Source organism: Wyeomyia smithii, chromosome 3 (genome assembly GCF_029784165.1).
Source record: "Wyeomyia smithii strain HCP4-BCI-WySm-NY-G18 chromosome 3, ASM2978416v1, whole genome shotgun sequence".
NCBI lineage: Eukaryota > Metazoa > Arthropoda > Insecta > Diptera > Culicidae > Wyeomyia > Wyeomyia smithii.
In genome coordinates this window covers 271,667,594-271,678,688 of record NC_073696.1, presented here as the reverse complement: position 1 = coordinate 271,678,688, position 11,095 = coordinate 271,667,594, and the positions used below count along the sequence as shown (strand labels likewise).

The 11,095-nt window shown below is 39.8% G+C and overlaps 3 protein-coding genes across 6 annotated transcripts in view; 1 reads left to right on the top strand and 2 right to left on the bottom strand.

The window, feature by feature from the left end:
* Positions 1-322: 322 nt before the first annotated feature.
* Positions 323-2,152, top strand: LOC129728084 (uncharacterized). Its single transcript, XM_055686466.1, has 4 exons — positions 323-1,000; positions 1,058-1,337; positions 1,392-1,930; positions 1,993-2,152. The coding sequence occupies exons 1-4, from the start codon at positions 855-857 to the stop codon at positions 2,075-2,077; spliced, it is 1,050 nt and encodes a 349-aa protein (XP_055542441.1). The 5' UTR covers positions 323-854; the 3' UTR covers positions 2,078-2,152.
* Positions 2,153-2,212: 60 nt separating this feature from the next.
* On the bottom strand, positions 2,213-2,694 carry LOC129728085 (39S ribosomal protein L33, mitochondrial). Its single transcript, XM_055686468.1, has 3 exons — positions 2,548-2,694; positions 2,378-2,481; positions 2,213-2,320 (listed from the first exon to the last, which is right to left on the bottom strand). The coding sequence occupies exons 1-3, from the start codon at positions 2,586-2,588 to the stop codon at positions 2,268-2,270; spliced, it is 198 nt and encodes a 65-aa protein (XP_055542443.1). The 5' UTR covers positions 2,589-2,694; the 3' UTR covers positions 2,213-2,267.
* Positions 2,695-5,147: 2,453 nt separating this feature from the next.
* The window catches only part of LOC129732008 (1-phosphatidylinositol 4,5-bisphosphate phosphodiesterase), a 122,084-nt gene continuing 116,136 nt past the window's right edge, over positions 5,148-11,095 (bottom strand). For all 4 annotated transcript variants that reach the window (XM_055692457.1, XM_055692455.1, XM_055692454.1 and 1 more), the window contains 9 exons: positions 10,933-11,009; positions 10,714-10,873; positions 10,484-10,650; positions 10,118-10,422; positions 9,893-10,057; positions 8,426-9,831; positions 8,008-8,368; positions 7,852-7,941; positions 5,148-7,116 (listed from right to left, as the gene is read on the bottom strand). In XM_055692457.1, coding sequence (XP_055548432.1) covers positions 7,048-7,116; positions 7,852-7,941; positions 8,008-8,368; positions 8,426-9,831; positions 9,893-10,057; positions 10,118-10,422; positions 10,484-10,650; positions 10,714-10,873; positions 10,933-11,009 — 2,800 coding nt within the window. In that variant the 3' untranslated portion in view covers positions 5,148-7,047. The remainder of the gene's footprint in view (positions 7,117-7,851; positions 7,942-8,007; positions 8,369-8,425; positions 9,832-9,892; positions 10,058-10,117; positions 10,423-10,483; positions 10,651-10,713; positions 10,874-10,932; positions 11,010-11,095) is intronic.

Genomic DNA, 11,095 nt, shown 5'->3' with positions numbered 1-11,095 from the left:
CCCCAACACTCGCAAAACGCTTATATGGAAATAGCTAAAGATGAGGTGTTCAATTGAAATATGACATTTAACCCACCTATTGGTAGCGTACAAAGGGGTTTAGAATGATCTATTTCTTGTTCCAAAAAGTGACAAAAATAGACCAAAACATATACCAGTTTCAAATTTTTTCAATTTAGATCTGGTATAAAACAAAATTTACACGACCGGTGCAGCAGTGAATTAGAATTTGTTCCAAAAAAATAGAACAAAACAACGATTTGGACCACCGCTGAAGATGCCCTAAGTATAACTGTAAATCGAATTTTCAAAGATTCCATAGAGGATATTTGGAGGGTGTATATTTACACACATTTTAAATTGCTTTTTCATTCAATCTATCTGTTGAAATAATAATGATCTTTGTTGAATGTTACGGATCAAATAAAATGTTTTCGATTCTATGGTAATGTTTACTTCTTTGAAGCTGCGAGATGTCGCACCAGCCTAAGCTGACGCTAAGCGACTTGACTTAAGTGCGACACAACTATGACGACAGCCGGAACATGCGACAACCTGATGCAACTGTTTTTACAGCAAGCTTAACAGTTTCGCTGCAACTTTTGTAAGAAACTCATCTACCTGGTTAATTTTATTGAATTTGCTTATAAAGAATGGCTTGCATTTAAAGTTAAATAACTTAAGTTTTTTTTTTAAAACGCCGTACTGTAAAGAGGAAATAACCAACGATACGGCAAACAAATCAAAGAGATACTAAATATGAATACATACAACCAGTAGTAGAAGTGGATTGATAAGACCGGCTATTTAAAGAAGCAACAGGTAGCGATAGCCAACACAGAATCATTAGCGAAATGAAGCCGACACTACCAGCCACTTTTGTGGGAGGTTTCCACGATGAGGCGTGTGTCAGTAAAATGAAGTATAATCCGTTCGGTAAAACCGACTTAGTCGTGTCGGAAATATCATTCGGAGCCGGAACGCTGAGTAAACTCTACGGGTAAGTTGGCTAGTAAAAATTTTCAAAACACAAATTCTTGAAACTCCTCTTTTGTAGCAACTTGGGCGAAACTGACGGTGTCAAAGCAGTGCATTTGGCATTGAAAAGTGGTATTAATTACATCGACACTGCTCCGTACTATGGCCAAGGTCGCTCGGAAGAAATTCTCGGCGTCGCTCTTAAGGATGTTCCACGTCAGGCTTACTATATAGCAACCAAAGTTGGACGCTATGAGACGGATTATAGACGTATGTTTGACTACAGTGCGAAAAAAACGCGCGAAAGTGTCGAGAAAAGTTTGAAACTACTTGGCGTAAAATGCTTAGATGTTGTTCAGGTAAGTTCATGGAATTAATGTAAAAAGAAATTACCATCAGTTTTTCTTTAAAAGATACATGACATAGAATTTGTGTCTGATTTAAACAAAATAATCAACGAAACATTACCCGCTCTGGAGCAATTGAAAGCGGAAGATAAGCTTCGTTACATCGGAGTATCAGCTTACCCGATCGACGTTCTTAAGGAAGTGATTTCACGAGCACCCGGTCGATTTGATACCGTGCTGTCCTACTGCCGAAATACTTTGATCGATAATACGCTGAGTCGGTTCATGCCATTTTTCGAAGCACACAATGTGGCGGTAATCTGCGCTGCTGGTCACAGTATGGGCTTACTCACGAACTCAGGACCTCAAGCGTGGCATCCGGCTCAGGAACAAACGAAAACCGTTTGCCGAGAGGCTAGCAACTATTGTCGCGAAAATGGTGTTGAGCTTGGGAAGTTAGCTATGTACCATTTTATTCAGATGAAGGGTCCAGCAACGTTTTTGTGTGGGATGCAAACTGAAGCTTTGGTAGCAATGAATTTGGAAGCTTTCCTCAATGGATTGAATGACAAGGAGCGGAATGTGCTGAATTATCTGAACAAAAAGTATTCGATTTAGCTTTCTGTCGATAAACATAGAACTATCTCTTATGTTTTATTTTTTTCAGCGTTTTCAATAAAGTTGAACACTCGAACTGGGAAGGAATCGAAGTAAAAAGGTACGAGGATGCAATGCAGAAAACTGACGGGTAACTAAATTAGATGATTGAATTAGTTTTATACAAAAACCATGAGAGAATTTAAATAAAATAATTTTGCACACAGAAATCTTTGGATAACTGTTACTACTAATAGGATTTCGGCGAGAAAAATTAATAAATTGTGTCAAACATTCTATTCATCTATTACCTAACAGACACACATTCCAGGAAATCATTTGCCTTCAATTCAAACTTCTGACGCGTCTTCGCTCCTTGTATAAGCAATTACGTTGTACTACAAATAATTGAATTCGGAATATATTTTCTTGATGAAAGAATATATAATACTTACTGTACGGATCGAACCGGATGAGTTCCAGCTTATCAGCCAGCCGTTCGCGTATTTTGGTGAACTGATGTCCACTGACAGCGCTCTCCATTAGAACAAGAATATTCCTGCATGATTAAAGTGTACCTTTTAGAGTATTTGTAAAATACGACTAGAAATCAAGATAGACTTACTTGCTCTTCGCTTTTTTCAGTAAAATATTAGTAAGAAACATTTTGGAAGAAAAGAAACAAAATAATTTCTAAAATCTCCGCAGCTGACTGCAGCTTCTTGATGTTTGTACTTTTCTTTGAACAAAAACAAATGTGCTGCTTGTCATTTGACATTTCTAGCGTGAATCAACAGAAGGGTGTACGTGCGCAGCGCAGCCGCGCAGCCTCTTGCGGCCAGGCCTCTGACAAAACGCTATGTTTCTTACGACTATGAATCGATACTGATGTTGATAACAGAACAACGTTATTCTTTTAATGATATGTTGCGAATTTTGATTTGTTTTGTCCAACATAGAAAATCTCATCGAGTTAGTGAATCATGTATCAATCGCAATTTTCGTGATTTTTTTTCCACCGCACTGTAAAAACTGAACACGTTACAACAAGTGGATTCCACTTACTTCTGTGCTAAAAGATGAAACATTTCATATCTACGTGAAATACACTTGCGTTTCAGTTCACAGTACATTATGAAGTGTCTTAAACTTCGGTTTGCCATGTCATGCATAGTGAAATCAATCATTTTACCCTCAGATTTTAATGCTTACACACGTCAAATGTCAAAACACGTTCAAATACCGAGGATTCCAATATAAATCGATATGGGTCGACATAATAGAATGATTAATTTCGTTTATTGACTTGCATTTGTAAAGAGGAATAAGGGATTAGCGTGCAATTTATTTTCAGTGTGGAAGTGTTATTCAATCGGTGAACAAAAATTTTATTTCAAAATAGTTGCTCGGTAATTTTTTCGCAACATTTTAAATTAATTTTCCCATTTTGCTTGAATCCACTTTAAAACAAATAACGGTTGGACGTAGACTTGATTAACCGGGATTTTAAACGCGATTATCCGGTGTAATTTTTTTGCCTAATTTTATTTTGTAACTACAAAAATTGCAAAATCAAGTTTGAACGATGAATAGTTAAGGGGTTATATCTACCAAATGCTCAAAAAAGCAAGGCTTTTTTCATGATTTTTTTTACTGGACATTTGAGATGTAAGATATATAAATAATATATCATTGGATTGAGCAACTCTTGCAGAATAGAAAAAATATTTTTATTGCTATTTTTGTTACGAAATGGCGGCTGTGCAGCGATTGCCGTGAACCACTTTTTTTAAAAAGTTGTTCCGCGGCGAGCAGTAGAAGTCGTGCCCAACTCCACCTATAACCAAAACTGTTTCAGTTCTACTACTCGCCGATTTTGAAAACATGGTTTTGAGAAAAACGCGTTTAAAGATTTAAAATGCTATTAATCTTAAGAATCGCAATAACAAAGCCCCTAATATTTTTTTTTACTTTCAGTCAGCGCCGTAAAATTATCCTTCCTGGGTTTTATTTTCAACTTCTTCCTCTTGTCATCTGATGTATGGCTGCGCCTAGACTCTTTCGCGATGTCGGACATGCGATGCTTAGCGACTTTGACACAGTTGGCGCCCGATCCCACGCAAAACTCAAACTTGTCACTCATATTTAGATACTTCTGAATATAACTCACAGTTAAAAAGTATAGAAAAACTCAAACAAAGAATGTACACAACGAGAACGGCTGATCGACTAAACAAAGGGAAATTGTGAGTAAACACGTTCTGTAGAGACGCTATAACGGTCGAAAGTTGATGCAGAGACCTCTATACTTCAAATTTGAAACACGATAACGATTGTAGGTAACTTCCGCTATTTTACAAAGCCTCGAAATAAAATAAAAAACGAGCATCGCCGAATTAAATGAAAAATGTGATTTTGGAGTAAAAAGTTGTTCGGTAAAAATTGATTTAAACGAACTTTGAGTTTAGATCTGTACTTGGGCGATGTAGATTTTGATTCTTGGAAAGTTTTAGCATGATTTAGGCCAATAAAAATAAATGGCGAAAAAAAACTTTTTTTGGTAGATATAACCCCTTAAATAAAAGGATAGTTTTGATGTATTTACCAAAACTATCCTTTTATTTAATTATACTACTTTACCGTTTGACAATAATATTTATTTAAAACGAACAAATTGAAGCTTGTGGATCACATCATTTTCCTTTGAATTTACTTCTTATTCACACTTGTACACATTAGCAAACAAAACCAATAGCTAGCGAACAGTTGAGGTTTTCTGCGTGTTTGTAATGTATCACCTGCGGTCCATTTTCACTTCGCTCAACGTATAAATGTGATATAAACTCGCGAATTATGCTTCACATGAGTAGGAAACTGCAAAATATTGGAGTAATAATATAACAAACTGCTAGACAAACTGCGTGTTTTTCACTGCACATAAGTTTCTGCTTTTTCACTTGCTTCAAATTTCACCGTGAACTATGCTTAAACTAGTGACAGAAAAGCCTCTCGAGAATGGAACTAGCCCGGTTATTGGTTTGTGATATTTTTTCGTCAATCTGAAAAGTAGGCAAAGCTAAAAGATAAAGAAACCCAAAGGTCCAAAGTGACCTCCTCGAGGGACATTGGATAATGATTATGTTTAAACTTCTCCTGTAATCAAATGAAAGTTTTAATATCATGTGATATCTCACATATACTGTCAAATTTCAAAAGCAATACCTGTTTCGCTACAGTATGTTACTTTTATTATGGCTTCCAGAAGTGCTCCGCAACGTACGATCTACCAGCACGATTCATCATATCGTGCAACAGTTGCGTTTGGTTCACTTTTTTTTCCTCGCTCTCTCTCTCTTGCTTTCTCTCGCGATTTGAGGATGGAGTTTTACAAAAAAATGAGATAAACAATATATACGAGATCCATGCCCCGCTTAGTTTGCCAACCTACACACAAGGAATGGATATTTCTCCTTTTCTCTTACTGCGATAATCGGTTGATCATCTTAGGATGCTGCATTTCTCTCCCTACATTTGATTTGATTCTCCGTGTTTCAAACGGTAATACTAAATTTCCAATCACTTAGGTTTTTCTTCTTTTTTTTGCTCCTTGGAACAACGTGTTTGCAGTTGCTCGCTAGTGCTAGTGGTAGAACTCATCACAAGTTCGTTACATGCTAAACTATCAGTTAGATATAAGTTTCATGTTTTGCTTAAAAGTTAACGACTAGAATATGTGGTTTTTTGTTTCTTGTCCAGAAAAATTTGTTTCTATTTTGTTTTGACAATTTTTGGGGGAAAACTTCGTTGAATGTTTTGTTCTGAATGCGTATGCGTAGGTTTTTTGATTTTTTGTTTTGACTTGTTTCTGGGGGAGTGCAATTGAAAGTGATCGTGTCGAAAGAAATTTGGTTCAGAATCACACGCGCGTCGGCGATGGTACGTAAAAAAGTGTAGGGATGATTTTTGTTTTGCATTATAGGCACTCATGATTTTTGTTTCAGTTTCTTTTTATGTCAAGTTTGCTTTAATCCTAACAGCAGTTTGTTTTTTTTTCATAGTTTCTTGTGTTAGGATTGGATGGAGAGAGGAAGGAAGATAGGGATGAAAGGATGAATGATTTTGTGTTTGGGCTTTTTTCTCTCTATTAACCTACTAAGACGAAGGAACTTTGCGGAAGGACACTGGGTGGGGAGAGGGTGGTTCTACTTTGGTTGAATACTTTTTTGTTGTCTTCTTAATCTACGCTTGCTTGCGCTGTAACTTTCTTTAAAATTTGGTTTTGTCAGTTTATAACGTTCATATCAGTTAGAATCATCAGTAAATTTAAAAAGTACTACATATTTGATATACCGTGTTGTTCTATACTTTGGGGTTATCGTGTTCATAATTAGTTTACTTTCAGCCTGCTGCCAATGGTGGTGGAATACTTTTGTTTTGCCAATTCAAAACACTTTTGATTGCAGTCAAAGAATGTGACAATAAAATTGCTTCTTAACTAATTTGAAAGCAAAAATATGATAAATTAAGCCTTTATTTTCCTAATTGACTTGCTATATTTTCAACTAGACAATGAAAAACAGCAATTGAATGTTTTTCGAAACTTAACAGTGCCAAAGCAAATAACATAATTATTTAATGAAAAGAAAGCAGAGCGACTGCTTGATTCCAATCATGTTTTTAACTAAGAAAAAAAAAAACACATTGGCTAGTAGAAACAACTAATCTCACTTTTACAGTTTCGTTTCCTGCTAAAGTATGCTATTTTACGGTGAATGTTAATTTCACAATTCTTACAGTTATAATATACTACGCTTTATTGTTTTGTATTCATTTGGTTCTCCTAGATTCTTTTGCTCAAAATGATACATTTTCGCCATGATTATGTGGAGCACGGTAAGAATTTCCTAAAATATGGGGTTTCTCATACTCATACAATCTAATAGTTACTTCCACAAATCTTGTTTTTTTTTTTGTTTGGAGACGTGTTTATCTTTGATGTTCAAGTTGTTTAGGTTGTTGTTGTTGCTGTTGCAATAAATTAGTTACTTCTTGCCTCTTGCTATCTTCTAAAAATTCAGTTCGGCCGGTAGTTTTAGGAGGTCTCAGGGTGCTCCGTAATAAACTCTCAGGCGTAGAACTCCATCTTGCTGGTCATCTTGTACTCCTCTTCGTCGATCTTGTACATGTCGATAAGCTACGGACAGGATGAATGGGAAACATTAATTGATAACGGTTCAGTTTATGTTAAATTGTGCACTGATTTTTTTCGAGAAAGGTCGCTATGAGTTAGTGGATTATATGATCCCACGATAGGGTTTAAAATTAAATGATATTAATAATTAATAATATATACTAAACAATATAAAAATAGCTTACTTGATCGCAGCGAAACGAAGATCCAACTTGGTATAATGGTAAACACAAACACGAATAAATAATAACAGAAAACAGTCTAAGGTACGCGTGATATCTGCTAATCAACTACAATTTAACTAACCTCGACTGGCCAACTATTCCTAATGCGTTACTAAAAAAAACGAAAAAAAAAAACGAACCGAAAGCTATCGAAACTACTTCAAAAAAAAAAAAAAAAATCCAACGAATCAATAACACAGATCAGCTTGGCAAAAATAAGCAACAGCACTGCTTCTTTGCTCCGTTCTAGACCCAACAAAAAATAAAACGATCACTGTCGGGATTTCCGCTTTCTTTTGTTCGAGAACCAAGCCCAGCATCGTAACAGAAGCCCACCCTCGGAGCGTTGGTCTGAACGCGAGCAACGACTGCCGTAAGCAGTGTCTGCCGCCATTAGGGGTGGGGTTTCCTGTGCCGGCGGGTGATCACACTCGCACAAGCACTCGAAGCTGGTTTGCAGTGGTTGCTATACGACCGTTTCTAGCGTCACTATCTCTCGGTAACCGTTCTGTACCTTCTGCACATCGCTGTCCAGCTCCTCCAGCTGTTTGTCGTGGGTGACTTTCAGCTTTTCCTTCTCTCTGCCCTGCTTGATTTGGGCCGTCTACGAAAAAAAAAAAAACATTCTTAACTAATTGATTCTAATCATAAAAACAACAAGGTCGGTTACCTTTTTCTCATCCATAAACCGCTTGATGTTGTTCTGCTTCTTCTCGCGCAACCGACGGTCCTTCTCGCCCTTGGTTTTGAGCGTCTTATCGTTCGCCACCTCCTTTGACGTTTCAACGGAAATCTTCGCCTGCTGGGCGTTCAGCGCTTTGATGTCTCGCTCGTGCTTCGCCTCCAGCTGCTTCATCTGCGACGCCTGAGTTTCTACCATCAGCTTGCGCAAAATCTCCTTCTGATCGTCAAGCTGTTGCTTCAGCAGATCCCACTCTTCCTTCTTGTGTCGCTCGATCATCTCGCTCCACTGGGCATTTTGCTCCTGGATCACCTTCCGGATGGCGGGGTCTGCTTTGATTTCCTCTTTGCTGAAATAAAATGTAAAAAAATTATCCACCCATAAAAAACATCCGTTTTTTTAATACCTTTTCCCTTTAATCAGCCGTTCGATGGCGGCATTCTGCTGCTTCTGCACGCCCATCCTCTCCTTGGTGTGCTTTTTCTTCACGCTATCCAGCTCTTTCTGCTGCTTCTTGGCCGTCTTCTGGAATCCCTTCTCCAGTCGCAGGGATTCGACCGTGATTGGATCGAACACCAGCGGGGGTTCTGTGGGTTCCTCCTTTTTAGCACCCTTGGTCGCATCGGCGGCTGCACCGGAGCTGGATTCTTCGATGCCCATAGCCTTCATGTTATCCGAACGTTCTTTGGCGGCCCCCATGAAGGCTCGCGGATCCGACAGCGCATCCATAAAGTCCTCGAATCCATCAGGAACGTAAATCTTAAGCTCAATGTTACAGAATAACATGGGAAGCGACATCGGAAAGTTGGCTTCGGTACGGAGTGAAATGTGCCGGTAGCCAGCTTGCAGACCATCGAGTGGTAGGATTCGCTGTCCGAGTAACTTTCCGTTTTCGTCGTACACTCCGAATCGAAGCACAGCTAGATCGGGCAAGACGACTTTACGAAACAGGAACGGGTCTTCATTGTAGACTGGATTCAGACCGTTAGCTGGCACTAGACGAGTTCGGAACTCCTTTCTGACCGTATCCGAAGGGAGACCGTACATGTCGACCTCTACGTATGTGCCGATTTTCTTATCCGACAAGAATTGACCGGCAATGACCTGTACGGCACAGGAGGCTGCAATCACACCGTCGACCGGGGCATCGGCGAAAGGATCGAAACTTCGATCGGCTCGTCGCATGAAATCTGGCTTCAGCAAATAGCCGCAATTGCCATTGTATTCGAATTTACCCTGATTGAGTTGCATGGGTAAATCGGAGGTTTGAAAGTTAAGGGACACCATCTGACAACCGGCATTCCAGAACACCTGCGGCATGTAGTTGGACGAATCAGCTCGAGTTCCTTTCGGGTAGATGCGGGACATTTGCCGTTTGTTGTAGTTGACGAAATCGATGGCCTGTTGCTTCAGAAGATTCATGCCGGTAGTTTCCGCAAATGAAGACATATTATGATGAATGTTTTTGTTGTCGGCATAATCGAACGACTGGAACTTGATCGGTTGGGCGTAGTTGACCATCGAGGACAGCCACGGATGGACGTTGGTGGTCGAACCGGTGTACTGGACGGCCGGAACTTCCTCACCACCTTCCGTGGAGGCAGCCGTCGGAGCAGCAGCTGCTGCCTCTTCGGTTGGTTCCGCCTTCCGGACCGCACTGGCGTCCTCCTTGATTTCATCCTCCACCACGAGCTCACCCTGCAGGAAGAGATCTAGCTCGCGCTTTTCCACCTCGGGCTTAAGTCTTTTGTTTTTGATCATTATTTTGCGCTTTAGCGCTGACGGTGGCGGTAGAGGAACACCCGGTTCCAGCTGTAATGGATTGAAAAGTTAACATTGTTCGATCCGAAAAAATAAACGCAAACCAATTTACCGGATAATCGGGCAAAGCCTCCTTCAGCAGCAGATCACCGAGAATTTCATCACAGTACTTTGCAAGTTTGTACTGCTGCGTTCGACAGCAGTGGTTTTCGAACGAAAGAATCACAGGATAATCCGAGGTAACAAACGCCGTATCCCGAAGGGCATATATCACGTCCTGCCAAAAAAAAGGTTAGTCAAAACACAATCCTACAGCAACTAATGTGGATCGAAGAACCTTAAACAGAATATCCGTACACATGGCCATTCCGTGGGTGATGATGGGTTCCTCGTCTTCACCCTTGCCGTCCCAGCAGTCCAGTTCGACGCAACGGCAGCCGGCCAGCAGCGTTTGGCGGTACATCTCGACTGAACTTTTGCCACCAAACTGGCGACCGGACAGGTACGTGTTGTGAGATGAATTGATGTAGTAATGCGACAGCGGCTGGTCCATGTCCATATAGATGTCCAATCGGTCCAGAAATACTGGCGCATTCTCGTCGGACATCAAGTATCGAATGAGGCCGTCTTTGGTGAGGCTTTCTGCAAGATAAAATCGAGCGGTAATTAATCAGCCGGTAAGTGACCGGAATCGATCGCTTACTTTCTCCTCGAGCTTTCTCATCCTGCTCGTAGGTGTTAATGATTTCGAGTGCTCGCTTCTCATCGTACAGTGGATATAGAATTTCATTCAGTCGAGGATCACGTTGTTTCTCGTTGAGGAAATTGATGAACTGATCCAGATTGATAGCGTCTGCTTTCCCCTGGGTACTGGAAAAGAATTTGCTCTTATAGATAAGTTCTGAAAACTAATTTTCCGGTATAAAGACTTACACTGCTCGGAATAGCTCTTCGATGTCATTCCTGGGACAGATCTTGTGGTAGAGCGCGTAAAACTTGTCGAAGGTGAAGTCAGCTTTCTCGATAGCATCGTTTTTTCCACTTGGCAGCCCAAGATCTGACAGAATTTGGTAGACTAATTTTTCCGTTTTACCTGTTGATATGCGATTTTAATGTTAGAAAGCATACAAAAAACCTCTTAGATAGACTTACCGGATGCAAATGTCCTGGCTACTACTTTCACCGGAACTTTGCCACTAGGAGCCACCAGAAAACCCAATCTCATCCAACTGTCGATGAAAAAACGAAAAAAAAATCAATAAATAAACTATTTTTGTTTTGTTTAGAATAGAGGTGCTTATCGCTAGAATGATGC